The 16,865-nt window shown below is 41.8% G+C and overlaps 1 protein-coding gene across 1 annotated transcript; it reads left to right on the forward strand.

The window, feature by feature from the left end:
* The first annotated feature begins 12,274 nt into the window (after positions 1-12,274).
* LOC106564845 (ewing's tumor-associated antigen 1 homolog) lies at positions 12,275-16,541 on the forward strand. The gene is made up of 6 exons (XM_014131300.2): positions 12,275-12,587; positions 12,980-13,114; positions 13,228-13,307; positions 13,553-13,662; positions 13,766-15,495; positions 15,784-16,541. The coding sequence occupies exons 1-6, from the start codon at positions 12,446-12,448 to the stop codon at positions 15,906-15,908; spliced, it is 2,322 nt and encodes a 773-aa protein (XP_013986775.1). The 5' UTR covers positions 12,275-12,445; the 3' UTR covers positions 15,909-16,541.
* The last annotated feature ends 324 nt before the right edge of the window (positions 16,542-16,865 follow it).

Below are 16,865 nucleotides of genomic sequence, written 5' to 3' on the forward strand. Positions count from 1 at the left end.
CTTATCCACATTTTTTAAAACTGCGTTGTTGGTTAGGGGCTAGTAAGTAAGCATTTCACTGTAAGGTCTACACCTGTTGTATACGGCGCATGTGACTAATAGAATTTGATTTGATTAGATTTTTTTCGTGTAGGGCAGTGGTTCCCAAACTTTTCATACTCCCGTACCCCTTCAAACATTCAACCTCCAGCTGCGTACCCCCTCTAGCACCAGGGTCAGCACACTCTCAATTTTTGTTTTTTGCCATCATTGTAAGCCTGCCACACACACACTATATGTTACATTTATTAAACATAAGAATGAGTGTGAGTTTTTGTCACACCCCAGCTCGTGGGAAGTGACAAAGAGCTCTTATAGGACGAGGGCACGAATAATGATATAATAATAATCAATAATTTTGCCCTTTATTTAGCCATCTTACATATAAAACCTTACTTGTTCATCAAAAATGGTGAATAACTCACCACAGGTTAATGAGAAGGGTGTGCTTGAAAGGATGCACATAACTCTGCAATGTTGGGTTGTATTGGAGTCTCAGTCTTAAATCATTTTCCACACACAGTCTGTGCCTGTGTGTGAGGGCCGAGAATCCACTCTCACATAGGTACGTGGTTGCAAAGGGCATCAGTGTCTTAACAGAGCGATTTACCAAGGCAAGAAACTCTGAGCACAGCCCTATCCAGAAATCTGGCAGTGGTTTCTGATTAAATTCTATTTTCACAGAACCACTTGTTGCAATTTTGATGAGGCTCTCTTGTTCAGATATTGGTAAGTGGACTGGAAGGGATAACGAATCCAGTTGTTTGTGTCGTCCGTTTTGGTAAAGTACCTGCGTAATTGCGCACCCAGCTCACTCAGGTGCTTCGCTATATCACATTTGACATTGTCCGTAAGCTTGAGTTCATTTGCACACAAAAAAATCATACAATGATGGAAAGATCTGTGTGTTGTCCTTGTTAATGTGGACAGAAAAGAGCTCCAACTTCTTAAATCATAGCCTCAATTTTTGTCCCGCACATTGAATATAGTTGCGGAGAGTCCTTGTAATCCTGGATTCAGATCATTCAGGCGAGAAAAAACATCACCAAGATAGGCCAGTCGTGTGAGAAACTCGTCATCATGCAAGCGGTCAGACAAGTGAAAATGACAGTCAGTAAAGAAAACTTTAAGCTCGTCTCTCAATTAAAAAAAACGTGTCAATACTTTTCCCCTTGATAACCAGAGCACTTCTATATGTTGTAAAAGTGTTAAATGGTCGCTGCCCATATCATTGCATATTGCAGAAAAGTTCAGGGGCCTTGCTTTAACAAAGTTAGCCATTTTCACTGTAGTGTACAAAACGTCTTTCAAGCTGTCAGGCATTCCCTTGGAAGCAAGAGCCTCTCGGTGGATGCTGCAGTGTACCCAAGTGGCGTCGGGACCAACTGCTTGCACGCTTCACTCCACTATGTCTCCCTGTCATGGCTTTTGCGCCATCAGTACAGATACCAACACATCTTGGCCACAAAAGTCCATTTGATGTCACAAAGCTGTCCCTTACTTTAAAAATATCCTCTCATGTTGTCCTGGTTTCCAGTGGTTTGCAGAAGAGGATGTCTTCCTTAATTGACCCCCCATAAACGTAACGTACATATACCAGGAGCTGTGCCAGGATCGCCACGTCGGTTGACTCATCCAGCTGTAACGCATAGAATTCACTGGCTTGCAAGTGAAGCAGTAATTGTTACAAAACATCTCCTGCCATGTCACTGATGCATCGTGAAACAATGTTGTTCGATGAAGGAACTGTCTGTATAGTTTTTTTGTCCTTTTCCCTCAGCATTGTCCCAGCCTTATCCACAACAGCGGGAAGAATTAAGTCCTCCACAATAGTATGGAGCTTGCCTGTCCTAGCCACTCAGTAGCTCACCATATAAGACACTTCTAGCGCCTTCTTATTAATGGTATCTGTTGCTTTTATACATGTCTTACTACTCGAAAGTCATCTTTATTCTTGCTCAAAAAACTCCCGTGGCTTATTTTTTAAAACTGTTTCCCGCAAGAGAGTAATTGTTAATGTGATTGGATGTTAATTATTTGACTAGGCTACCTGTATTTGCGAGAGAGAAAAAACTCACCCAAATGTATAACCCCTTTGGAAAATATAAATGTACTGTTTGAAAATGTGAAGAATAAAAAAATACAAAAACGTGAATCACGTTTTTATTTGGCGTACCCCAGACGGCATTGAATACCTGCTGTAGGGCATACAGAGGGCAGCGGTACAGGGTCCTTGCAGTGGCAGAGTGCGGTTTGAAATTAAGAAGAAGTTATAAAGCTTATAGACAGGTTGGTTGTTTAGCAACAAAACCGACACCTGTGCAACTACAGGGCAAGACAGACAGGGTTGGATTAGAACGTTGATAACATGTAAACTAGATTTAGTCTCCAGATGTTTCTTGAAAAACACAAACACATTTGCACAATCAGCACTTGTCTCTCAAATACCTCATTACAAATTTGACCCATATTAGCATAGACATGACATGTCAAAACAAGACATGGTATCAAGAACAAGGGTAAAACTATCTGATACGAGCCACCTCGTTTCAGCTAGTGGCAGCTTCTTGTCGTTGTTGCTAGCTATCTGACTATTCAGAATCATAACACCACACGGCTTCCGGCCCCATCGATAAGTGCACATCATTTGCCTGACGTTGTCAGCCAATCCGTCTACCTGAAGAATTTGTAAAGTCCTCACACATGTAATATATAATAGTTTCAGAAACCATTCACAAGCTACCATTCTACTTTTTAAAGAGTGTTATGGCACACAATGTTGATGTTATGCTTATCTAGTGTGTGTTACTGTAACCTACGTTTTAGTGTTTATGCCTATGGAAAAAAGGCATTACAAGTTTAAAGAGCTCACAAGAAATGTGCAGTTCAAAATGGCTGCCATTCATTGGCACTTCTAAATCACCATCCCTTCCAGTTAATGATTCCTCCTTTGTTTGCACTCCCAGTCTGTCTAGACTCCATTCATTTTTCTTGTTTACCAATACACCTAATGACACCAAATGACAAATAATCAATAGCTAAGAGGAAAACTGGCATGCGGAGAAACTCAAATTAATCTTACTAACGACACTGAGTGCCTTGGCCCAACGCTAGTCCATTTACCTTTAGAGATGGCTCAATTAGGTAAGGTAGTTAGCTCAAAAGAAAGTCTCTTTGTCAATAGAAACCAAATATCCCAGAAGAGTATTAATCTTTTGTCGTCTGCAGTGTAATGTGAGTTAAGAGAGGTTTGATATCATACATGCGGAGAACATACTACACTTGTTTGATGGTACTAATTTAAAGTAGGTGGGACTGGGAGTAGAAGGCCGACATGCCGCCAGTGAGTTCAATTATAGCCACTCAACAAGGGTGAATGAGTGGAGGCAAATAGAAGGGGGCAATGGTGGGGGGTGACTGTAACACAAGCGCAACACAGAGTGTATATAATAAAACGCTGCATATATAAATAATCACCAGAATCAAGGTAATTAAGCTAAAAGCTCGTAGAGTGCACACACACACACAGACACTTGGTCTCGCAAGTACCACTGATCAAAGGCACATCACCCCCTCCCCCCTTACTCCTCTGGACACCACAACAAAGAGCCATATCGGGGCTCAACGAACAAACGACCTTGGGGCTGATGACATCACGTGCTGCCGAGCGGAGTAGAGAGAGAAATTAAGCCATTAGCCCGGTGGCTGCCAGCCTTGCTGTAAATCAAGCCTTTTTCCAATAAGACTGCCTCGCTTTGTCATCCATCATGGGAGTGGGCGCAGGCGAAGCATGGCGACACAGGAGCCAGGCCGGCCCCGGGATGGAAGAGACATAAACAGTCATAATGACCCCTGTCGGAGTTGGTCACTGCCAGCCGCCGCCGCACCCCCTGCAGGAAATAGAAGCATTGTGGTGGGTTCTGCAATCTCTGATTGCGATATAGAGGTGATATTGAAAGAAGGAAAGCTTGTGTAGTCTTTGACTGTATCAAACGGGGGGAAAGGCATGTAGTATGTATGGTTTGAGCAAAAGTTCTATGCATCTCAAGGTAGATCTTAGCAGCTTTTGATGCACTATGCATGTTAAGTTTATCGTATTGCTTGTCATTTATTTTTAGCCATTTAAAAAATATTTTTTTACTAATGTATGGATATGGGATCACATGTAACCTTGTCCCCAAGCTAATTGCTATTCCAGATAAAGATCCGGCTGGTAGATGAGTCGGCACAACATGTACCATTAGAAACCTAAACCTGTTGCAATAGCATTATGCTGCAAAATGTTTGTAGGCTATAGCAGGACAACACCCCTGTTCTAAAAGTCCTCTTCAACTCCATTAACTTTTTACATCTCTCTGATGGTAGAGCACTTTACGTTCGTCTCTCTGGGGCGCAAGCAAGTGGAGAAATAGTGTCCATAAAAGTTGCACAGATGGATGAAACAGTCTTATGAAGACCAATATGACAGTTATGGGAAATGTAATATCTCAAATCTGTACAGTCAAAATAAAAGCAACTATTGCCAAAGACGGGATCATCTCAGCTTTTCATTGCGGTGCGGTGATTGCAGGCCGGTTCCCGATAGTCCAGTAAAGCTTCTCCATAAATTGAAACAGCCCTTGTCCTGGAACAGCCAATCAGGCTTCACTTTGCCTCCGAAGGAACTGTCCCGGGAACCAGATATGAAATGAGTCTGGGAAACAAGTTATGCTGTTGTACAGACACAGTGCTCAGTGGAACCTCTCAGAGTAGATCCGAGTCTGTATTCATAAAGCAACTCAGAGTAGGAGTGCTGTTCTACACTCAGGTCTCCCCTGTAATGTCATACACTATGATCTAAAAGGCAAAACTGGTGCTAGATTAGCACTCCTTTTCTGAAACGCTTTATGGATACAGGTACTGTAGGTGTAAGAACATCACATCACAGGTGGTCTGGAGGTTGAATAATAATGGTGCTTCATGAACATGCTTTAGTGCAGACCCTTGCTATTACAGTGTTGTTTTTAAGTACGCCCTAACAAGCTAATTTGATTGAAATGGGTTCTGCTGCTGTACTTTAATGTATCCTAGAATTTCCATGTTAGGAAATGAAACAAAGCCTAAACGAAACACGTTCTCAATCATCCATCCCATGTAGGACCTATGTCAAGTTTGGACACTTCCTGCTTGCAGTGGAGGAGTACTTCTTTAGCCAAACTCAAACACAATAAGGCAATCACTGTGCATGCAATGTTCATTGCTTTAAGCATCGTTTAAGGATGGCTGGAGATCTCACTGGTACCTCTTGACATGATTGACAAATGCTGCCCTTTTCCCTCAGGACACACAACTTTATTGAGCTGTGCTCTGTGTCTCCCATTCATATTTCTCACAATACTAGGAACTCAAAGCCATATGAGATGCATTACATTGCATTACATTACAATAGCTCAGACCAGTCAGTGGCAATAAATGCTGAATTAAACTCAACCTAAACACATGCATATTTTACAATGAAGTGAATAAGTGGGCACTTTCAGGGGTAACTTTTTGGAGGGCTTTCAGTTGGATCTGTCTGAACCACTTATTATATAATTTATTGTCCGGTAATGAAACTGTAGTCGAGAGTCATTTGCACACATTAAAGTGTGTGTTGAAGTGGAAATCTAAAGGGGGCTCTCGAAACATTATATTTCAAGTGTAGCGTGGGTAAACGGTACGCCGACGCTCGGGGAGACTTAACAAATGTGTTTAGCGATGAAGTTCCGTTTCAAGCGTGGCCAAGGGTTTAGCTGCACATCTCCCACAGTTAAAAGTGATTCCGATAGTCAAAGGAAGACATTCAATGCGGTTGTGACATCGTGTCTGCTCGGTTGTTTTTTTTTTGCTTCATCTGGCTTCTTCTCTGAGTCAAGTGCCAACCCCCATGTTTCATTAAGTTAAATGTTTTTCTATGAAAAAGTGCTTCATGCTTTTCTCAAGTGACATTCTTTCCAGAAATATCCTTGTTTTTCAGTAGTTAAGCAATGACTCCACTGTTTTGAATTAGGAAATCTTTAATCCTGATCACTTTGAAATTATTTTTTCTTTCTTTCTGGATGCGACAATTTCGGGACAAATGTTTCCACGGAAGCAGACATTTTCCAGTTTTGGGGGAATTATGAGATTCTTAAAGGCAGCAAATCGCAAAAACGGCCTTTGCTAAACTGTCTTTTCTTTCAACAAAGGACCCTATTTCTCAGAACTGTTAAATTGCCTAATTTCTCAAATTTTATTCTTGAAATAAATGTGGCCGAAACACATTGACAGTTTCTTGGCAGCTTGGTTAAAAATACCAGGAAAATCAAAAATAAACCCGTTGCAGCTCTCCGGAATAATTATTGAGACCGTTATGTTGATATACTTTATGAGACAATAGTTACATCCCCACGAGCTTTGGGGGCACCCAACCCACAATAAAAATATATTTTTTGGGGGAAAGGGGTTGGAGTCCCCACAGAGGTCAGGCCCCCCAGATAGCATATGGACACGTCATAAGCCAAGAAAGAAATGTTTAGAATTTGAGGAAATTCACTTTAAAACTGCAAATTTTTCTCTCAGGCTCATGGCAAAATATGTAGAATCTCAGGAAATTAGCTCAGATATTCTTGAAAGTTGGGACAATCTTTGTTTGATAGGGAAACTTTCCTTTTACAGTTGAGCAAATGTGTTATAATTGCATTATTTAAGCTTAAAATTTACATTTGGGATAATTTTATAATGGAAAAGATTTGTTTGGGAATTTTCTAAATACTTTCAATATTATTCACTTCCATGTCGGCTCTATTCCTGTAAATGCCATTGCCTGGCCAAAGGATGCCTGTTTCAAACTCTCCAAAAAAGTGTTTAAAATTCTAAAAACTGGCAAGGCTGCCGGCCCAGACGGCATCCCTAGCCGCGTCCTCAGAGCATGTGCAGACCAGCTGGCTGGTGTGTTTACGGACATATTCAATCAATCCCTATCCCAGTCTGCTGTTCCCACATGCTTCAAGAGGGCCACCATTGTTCCTGTTCCCAAGAAAGCTAAGGTAACTGAGCTAAATGACTATCGCTCCGTAGCACTCACTTCCGTCATCATGAAGTGCTTTGAGAGACTAGTCAAGGATCATATCACCTCCACCCTACCTGACACCCAAGACCCACTCCAATTTGCTTACCGCCCCAATAGGTCCACAGATGACGCAATCGCAATCACACTGCACACTGCCCTAACCCATCTGGACAAGAGGAATACCTATGTAAGAATGCTGTTCATTGACTACAGCTCAGCATTTAACACCATAGTACCCTCCAAACTCATCATTAAGCTCGAGACCCTAGGTCTCGACCCCGCCCTGTGCAACTGGGTCCTGGACTTTCTGACGAGCTGCCCCCAGGTGGTGAGGGTAGGTAACAACATCTCCACCCCGCTGATCCTCAACACTGGGTCCCCACAAGGGTTCGTTCTCATCCCTCTCCTGTACTCCCTGTTCACCCATGACTGCGTGGCCATGCACGCCTCCAACTCAATCATCAAGTTTGCAGACGACCCTACAGCGGTAGACTTGATTACCAACAACGACGAGGCAACCTACAGGGAGGAGATGAGGGCCCTCGGAGTGTGGGGTCAGGAAAATAACCTCACACTCAACGTCAACAAAACAAAGGAGATGATCGTGGATTTCAGGAAACAGCAGAGGGACCAACTCCTATCCACATTGACGGGACAGTAGTGGAAAAGGTGGAAAGCTTTAAGTTCCTCGGCGTACACATCACGGACAAACTGAAAGCGAACTGAAACTGAAGGCGCAACAGCGCCTCTTCAACCTCAGGAAGCTGAAGAAATTTGGCTTGTCACCAAAAACACTCACAGACTTTTACAGATGCCCAATCGAGAGCATCCTGTCGGGCTGTATCACCGCCTGGTACGGCACCTGCTCCGCCCACAACCGTAAGGATCTCCAGAGGGTAGTGAGGTCTGCACAACGCATCACCAGGGGCAAACTACCTGCTCTCCAGGACACCTACACCACCTGATTTCTGATGTCACAGAAAGGCTAAAAATATCATCAAGGACAACAACCACCCGAGCCACTGCCTGTTCACCCCGCTATCATCCAGAAGGCGAGGTCAGTACAGGTGCATCAAAGCTCGGACAGAGAGACTGAAAAATAGCTTCTATCTCAAGGCCATCAGACTGTTAAACAGCCATCACTAACATTGAGTGGATGTAATAAATGTATCACTAGTCACTTTAAACAATGCCACTTTATATAATGTTTACATACCTTACATTACTCATCTCATATGTATATACTGTACTCTTTACCATCTACTGCATCTTGCCTATGCCGTTCGGCCATCGCTCATCCATATATTTATATGTACATATTCTTATTAATTCCTTTATACTTGTGTGTATAAGGTAGTTGTTGTGAAATTGTTAGATTACTTGTTAGATATTACTGCACGGCCGGAACTAGAAGCACAAGCATTTCGCTACACTCGCATTAACATCTGCTAACCATGTGTATGTGACCAATAAAATTGGATTTGATTTGATAATGGATATTAACTGACAAATGATCTTATATAGTTTCTAGCAATAGCCGTCTGTGACTTTAAAGAATATTTCTCTCAAAACTTGGATTCCTAAAAGATGTATCCGGAAATTTGGTGAACTCCGTCAGATTTGTCTAAAATCCTAAATTACACCAAACAAAAATATAAACGCAACATGTAAAGTGTTGGTCTCATGTTTCATGAGCTGAAATAAAAGATCCCAGAAATGTCCCACACTAAAAGCTAATTTCTCTCAAATTCTGTACACAAATTTATTTACATCACTGTTAATGAGCATTTCTCCTTTGCCAAGATATTCCATCCACCTGACAGGTGTGGCATATCAAGAAGTTGATTAAACAGCATGGTCATTACACAGGTGCACCATGTGCTGGGGACAATAAAAGGCCACTATAAAATGTACAGGTTTGTCATACAACACAATGACACAGATGTCTGGAGTTTTGAGAGAGCGTGCAATTGGCATGCTGACTGCAGGAATGTCCACATGAGCTATTGCCAGAGAACGTAATATTAATTTCTCTACCATAAGCCTCATCCAACACTGTTTTAGAGATTTTGGCAGAACGTTCAACCAGCCTCACAACTGCAGTCCAGGTGTAACCACGCCAGCCCAGGACCTCCACATCTGGCTTCTTCACCTGCAGGATCGTCTGAGACCAGCCCCTGGACAGCTGATGAAACTGAGGAATATTTCTGTCTGTAATAAAGCCCTTTTGTAGAGAAAAACTAATTCTGATTGACTGGGCCTGACTCCCAAGTGGGTGAGCCTATGACCTCCAAGGCCCACCCATGGCGGCGCCCCTGCCCAGTCATGTGAAATCCATAGATTAGGGCCTAATGAATTTATTTCAATTGACTGATTTCCTTTATAAACTGTAACTCAGTAAAATCATTGAAATTGTTGCATGTTGCATTTATATTTTTCTTCAGTATATAATAAGGAATGAGCAGGGCCAGCTATACCACGAGGACCCCTTATTCAGGCCCTCATTACATGTAGTGCAACAAGACCACTCATGGTCTGTAAAGTTTTTTTTTTAAACAATAGGGTGGTTGGGGCCTTGCTCAGAGGGGGGCATTGCCCTCTATGCAGGGTTCGTCAAAGAACTCATATGGTACTACCTATAACCCTCTATGAAGGGTTCAGCCTAGAACCCTCTATGAAGGGTTCTACAAAGAACCGTTTTATCATCTAAAGGTTATTCCTAGAACTGTCTATGAAGGGTTCTACCAAGAACCCTTTCATCTTTGGAGGGTTCTTCCTTCTTTCCCACCAGCCTTATTATCCTTTAAAATGTGATTATTTATGACAATACATTACATATATCATAAGGCCTTTCTTTGAGGGGCCTAGTTATACCCTAACACAGTGGTGTTAGGAATCTCCTGGTTTACAGGCCACACCAGGCCTGCATGTCACATTATGCTGGCTTGCAAAGTGATGTGTAATACCTATTGGAATCCAGCCAGAGTTAGGATATCCAACAAGTGGAATTATTAATCACCCGCAACCTGCATTCAGAATGACTGCCAGGGTAGGGAAGATTAAATACAGACTACCTCAATCATCTAAACTGGAACAACCAATAAATCAAAATGATTGGATTTGTTTAGAAAACGATGTTATTTATCTTTGTGTAGCATAAAATGTATCAACCAATCAATGTACATGCAAAACAGTAAAACAAACAATTAGGAAAATCTCCCTGCAATAGAGCATGCTGGGAAATATTATATATGGATCTATGTAGAACCATTATTGCCTTCCAAAGAATCATCAAAGAACCCTTCCTTGCAAAAACAGTTCTTAGGATGATAAAGGTTCTAGGTAGAACCCTTTGCCTTACAAAGAACCCTTGTCTTCCAAAAAAGGTTATTCTGATCAAAACGGTTCTTGGTAGTACCCTATCCCTCCGCAAAGAACCCTTTTGGAACCCTTTTTTCCTAAGAGTGTAGGCCCAATTAGACAATGACTGAATAGAGATTACAAAGCATAATCTGAGACGGCTCTAAAGAGATCTGCTAACCTGAAAGGTATGTGCTCTTTTATTAGAGCCCGGGCCATTGTCACGGCTCACCTTTAAAATATTTTTTGGGAAAAAGTTATTTAGCCCCATAGAAGCCTACCCACTCTAATGCAAAAAACAGGTAGGTACCTTTTCCCTCTGACAGCACGGCGATGGATTATTTTTCAGTGCATAGAAACACAAAGTTTTCTTTAGCACAGCAGGGTATTCTATTCCGAGGCACCCGCCATGAAATATCGTGCATATCTGTCCTTGGACAGGAGCCAGTTGCAGTGGTATGGCATTTCAAAGTGAAGGGATGTTGATGAATGCTAGGGGTTTCGTCACAGTCCGGTATCACCAAGGGATACATAACTAACTCCACCCTCATTGGAAGCTCAACAGTGTGTAAACACACAAAAGTACCTTAGAGGAGCCAGCAAATATTTGGCATATTCTATATGTCCAGATTATCACCTATTGTAGCCTGCAAGGAATTACATTTATCTGTATGTTTATATCTTGCCGTTCAAATTCATGCCCACTGGTTTCTGATGAACCACCACACTGCCAGTGGAAAGCACTCAGGCACGAGAGGAGCAGACAGTGCTGGATTCCACCAAACTACCACTGCTGTTACTGTGATCTGCAATATGCTCCATTCACACCAATGACATTCCCCTAATGAACTCACATTTACATTTACATTTAAGTCATTTAGCAGACGCTCTTATCCAGAGCGACTTACAAAATGGGTGCTTTTTAGTGATTAGTGAAATTAGTGCTTCGCCATTAGGTGCCATATAATCACCTATGGCTAGATAAACAAATGAAGTACGGCCAATGTGTTGAGGCGTGGGGCTCTGTACAGTCATGGTATTCCCTCCAAGGCAAATGACATTTTGGTTTAGAATTTTCCAACAAAAGAGGCCACCAAGGCATCTCCTGGCTGTGGGTTTGACGCTTCATACCTAAATTGGAAGTGACGGGCCTATGGCCCCTGCTCTTTCATCTCACTATCATTTGGGCGGAGTGTTCACATTTGGTGTGACAGAGGGTGTTACTGTGACTTTTCACCATGCTGCAGCAGCAGCAGACATTGCCTCCAGTCTTTTCTGAGAAAGAGCCTGATGAGGCCCACAACAAATATATTATAGGAGCCAGGGACAAAAATGGAAATACAATTCATACAATTTCTCATAAGCGATTTTTTTTTTCAAGAACAAAAAAGGAAAAAAGTTAAATGTCCATTCTGATAGTCATTGCTTGGGTGAAATGTAAAAAAATATACATTATCCATTTACATTACATTCAAGTTACATTAAAAATATATATCATAATAACAGTAGGCCTACTGTAGTAGGAAAGGGGGGTGGGTGTGTTGATGGGCTTTATTTATAAACGGACACCGTGGCTTCAGAGAAAGCTGTGCCATATAAAGATCTAGACCACATAATACACATGGACTATGCTATTGAATATAGAGATACATAATAATAAGAATAATTTAATGTATCCTTTATTTAACCAAATGTAACAAAATAATTCATAACAAAGCTAACATTTCCAATTCGGAACAGTAGTTATTTTAGTTGTATCTCTATGCATGCTTGTGACGCATGTGATGCGCAGCAACAACGCAAATTGGATGCCCTCCGAAGAAAATAAACGTTCTGAAACGGAAGTCGGACTGAATCATGGCGGAATGTTTGAATCGCTGATGTTGTTCCAAAACAACTTGTCTACATTTCGCTATTACATGACGTATTTAAATACATTCTGGTACCTACATATCTTTATATAAAGTTTCACTATAAATGCCAGCTACTATCCCTGCGAACAATATGACAGACGAGAGCATGCAAGGTGGAGGGAAACCGAAAACAAACAGACTGAGAAGAAGCCCCAAACAAACGCAAGCAACTCCATCTCTCGTTGATTCTCCAAAAACCTGTCAAGGTCAGTAGCTTGCAAGCCACGAATGATGTGTTGAAATGATCAGACACTGATTCAGCTAAGTAGCTAGCTAAATAGCTATACCTGTAGCCCGTAAGCTATGAAAACAGCGTATTAACTATGTACCGTACATAGCTCATGTACAGTGTTGATCTACTAACGTTACTTGTGCTAGCTAGTTAACTTATATAACATTAGCTGTGTTCGAGCTAGATGGTGCCCAAAGCTAGCTAGCTAGTAGCTGAGTAAACTCCACTCCATGTTGAAGGAAGTTTAGTTTGCTAACTAGCTAGGAGTTAATGGCATGTAGCTAGCTACTTTTTTGTTTAGCTAGTTAGTTAGCTAACTGTTACCACGTGTGCCAATGACATAATCATTCACATATCTAACATCAGATTTCAAGACGCCCACTCGTGTGACAAGATCAAGATACAACAATGTATTCAACAAAGGAGAGTCACCAATGAATGAATCAGAACTTCAACAGGATATCGTTTGGGATGCCACTTCCCCATCACCCCTTAGGACAGGCAATTATATTTACATGTCAATATAACTATACATGTAGCCAGGCTACGCAGTGTTACATTTTTAAAGTTTACCTCAGCGTATCTGTCTTAACTTTTTTCATGTTCCTTCTTAGTTAGCAAAAGAGGCAAGAAGTACTCTGCAAATGTTGGAATTGTGGACATTTCCGAAATCGTCAACAGGATAGCTCCCAAGGTTGGTAACACTCTGGCTAGCTAGCCACAAGTGTGCCATCAAATAAATGTTTTAAAATGTTGAAACTAGAACAATGTTCATTACTAGACCCTGTGATGTGATTTTTTTTCTCATACTTCATCATATAGCCAATCTTCATTGGGCTCTTTCTTAGTATAGTGCTGTTCAATACTCACAAATACTATGTTATGTTGCGCTGAAATATTTACTGTAGTAATATTTTGTATAATTTGATCTTATTTAAGCATGGGAGACCTGTAGTTCCAGAGTCATCCTTGCTCCAGTGGATTGGAGACAGTGCTATTCCCTGCACCCCAGAGATGCAGCAGCCCAGGGCCAAGAAGAAATCCCCAAGGTATTCCCCAAGACAACATAACATACTCTCCTACATTGTACAGTTATTAAAACAGAGCTTGTCACTTGCAAATATCTACATTTTTATATTTATTTCCCTACAGGCCAAATGGAGTGGACGACCTTTTAAAGTTGGCGAAACAGTTTGATTTCAACATGTTAAGGCAAGACGAAGAACGAGTCAATGATATGCACAAGCAGAGTTTGGAGCTTCTGTCAGACTCGGAGGACATATTGGATTTAGATGGCAACGAGAACCAGCCTCCGCCCTTACTGAGTAATGTCACACCTGAAAGCACACAGTCCGCCCTTAAAACAAACAACATGAGGAACTCCAAAGACCAGATACCTCCAGACCATGAGATGGAAGATGATATGGATTTTTTATTTGATGGACCAACTCAACACATAAGTGGTAACTTAAGTCAGAATTTGTTGCCTCTGTCCTTGGAGGTGAAGACTGCTCCCACTGTGTCCTCCAAAGTAATTCCTGGAAAATATCCAGATTCCATACATGGCCACACTTCGACCGTCTCCTCATCGCATCCTGTCAAAAGAAGCTCAGCAAATAATAACTTTGACGACGACTGGGAAAATGACGATCTGCTGGATGACTCGCTGGTTTTTGAGATGACCCAAAACCCAGAGCTCTTTGCTGCTCCTAATCATTGTTCAACCCAAAGAGGGTCGAATGAAACAAAACATGAAAACATCAACCCCTCAGCCATTTCCAAAAATGCTCTTCAAGGAAGTAGAGACATAAAACCAGCTGTGTCTAAAGGACAGAATGAAATTGTGAAAAACAGAAAAACCTTCACGCTTGAAGCAAATCCTAATGTACAAGCGAAAAGTATCCTCTCGGAGGCATTACCAAAAGCAGGGAATGTCCCCGACACTGTCAAACCAGCACCACATAGGAACGTACAGCAAAACCAACCAAGTCTCTTTCCAATCAACAAAGCTCCGTCTATGGAGTCCGGTTACCAACTTAGCCAGCAAACGCAGCACCAGTCTAATGGAATAAAGGCTTGGCCGCAGGTGCCTCTTTTTCAAAGTACATCGATCTCAACCAGCTCGAGCACCACAACCTCCAACTCTTATTCAATGTTGCCCCTTCAGGTTGATAATAGCTCTTGCCACAAGCCCACAGAGAACAACAATATGAAGGGAACAGGTATCATCAAGGCCCCAGCTAGCCACGGTGTCATCCCAGAGGACGACTTGGACTCTCTCTTTGCTTCTGACTCCATCTGGGATGACAAAGACGATGACCTATTGTGCCAAGCATGTGATAACCTGGAAAGCCAGGTACAGAGCATGGAGGACCCTGTTTTCACACGCTCCCAATCCCTGCCCAGTAATCAGACCGAAAGACACACGTTTGTCCCTGTCTCTGCACCTTTGAATAGCAGCAGATACAATGTAAATCAAACGACCGAGACCACACAATCCAAATATCCCAACATTTCAGTTTATTCACAATCGGCCCCCGGGAACGGTAGCACTTCCACCCACTCTCTCAATAACAACAAAGTACCTGTTACTGTGGTCTCTGGTTGTAAAAGACCGAGTTACAATGCCTCAGCTGGAAATGCTACCTCTAACTCCACATATAGGCCACAGAACCCTGCAGCAGGAGAAGGGCCATACGAAAGTACTTGGGTCAAAAGCACTTGTGTAGCTGGGAGCACAGCTAATCAACAAGGCACTGGGAGTGGAGCGCGGCTGTCGTCATTCCCGTCACCTGTCAATGTGACTGAAACCCCCACTCGGTTCACCTTTAAGAGAGCGTCTGGCTGCACGTCCAACCCTGTCATCCCTGGGACCAACAAAGGTAAGCTACCTTGAATTGTCTGAGATGGTAAAGAAATGTGTTATGCAGCTGTGAAAAAGGCACGAATCTCAACTTGAAACGTGTAAGCGTATTGACGTCAATGCAAGGTTCAAATTTGGAAAAAATTGTGGACGTTGGATTAAAGCATTTACTCACTTTCATTTGGCCCCAGAATACTGAACCCTTCTATTGCTGTGATAAAATAGTAATATTCATTAGACTTGTACTTCACTGAGAATCAATGATGGTGTAACCCTCCTGACTCATCTGCCTATTATTTATTTTCAGCTTCCGCTTCAACCCAAGCAGCTGGGAAATGTTCTGTGCTGGAGATTGAACTGAAGAAACAGCAGGCCATGGAGAAGAGACGGCAACGGATGCAGACGGCCCACAACCTAAGGGCTCCAACCTGATTCTGGTACAGTGCACATATACAAGAAGATTCAGAATTCTAGTTGGACAGTGTTGGCTTACTCTAAACGCTGACTTGTGCTAGACTGACCTTACAGAGCTCTTTAAAGTAAACCTGCTATAGAGTTGTTGTAGCCTCGTACTACCATCCTGATCTCTTAGCAAAACAGAATGTAAGCTCGCTAGTCCAGGATGGTTGTACGAGGGTAGAGCTGCTGTGCCTTTGTCTCATAATTTACATCACTCAATCCATTCCTGAATAAGATTTTAATAGTATTAATATAAATGTTCTTATTTACATGAATGTATTAACACAACTGTTAATAAATCAACTTTTTAAAATAATCAATAACCTCTTTTCAGGGAGTATGTTATCAGTTGCGTTTGCAGAATAGGCTAAGCCTTTTCATTATATTGTATATCAGTTGTGTAAATTACATAGCATCACAACATGAGCAGTTTTCTGATATAAAACACGAGTCGCCTTGTGCTCAGTCAGAAAAAACGATCATATGTTTTATATATTTTATTTAAAAAATGTTTTTACATTGTTTATGTTTGTCATTTGCACAAAAATGAAACTGCCTCAAAAGATGGCACACAGATATTAAAGTTGCGAAAGGATTCCTCCCCTTTTTCCAGACAATACTATGTTGTGTACAGCAGTGACATCTAGTGTCCTTTTGTTTCTGTGTCATGGAAGGTCACACTTCCTTTAGCATACACTCAATTGTTGTATTCCACAAGAAGAAATGTAAGAACTACTGTCACTACGCACAAAATAACCAGTATGATGCAACAGTCAACACAGTACAATGAGTTCCTTTAGGACCGGCACACATAGTAATGAGTAGTGTGTTCAACAGAGATGGTATTGCATCCCAAATGGCACCCTATTCCCTGTATAGTGCACTACTTTTGACCAGGGCCCATAGGGAACTAAATAGGGAGTAGTGTGC

The sequence above is a fragment of the Salmo salar genome, chromosome ssa12 (genome assembly GCF_905237065.1).
Source record: "Salmo salar chromosome ssa12, Ssal_v3.1, whole genome shotgun sequence".
NCBI lineage: Eukaryota > Metazoa > Chordata > Actinopteri > Salmoniformes > Salmonidae > Salmo > Salmo salar.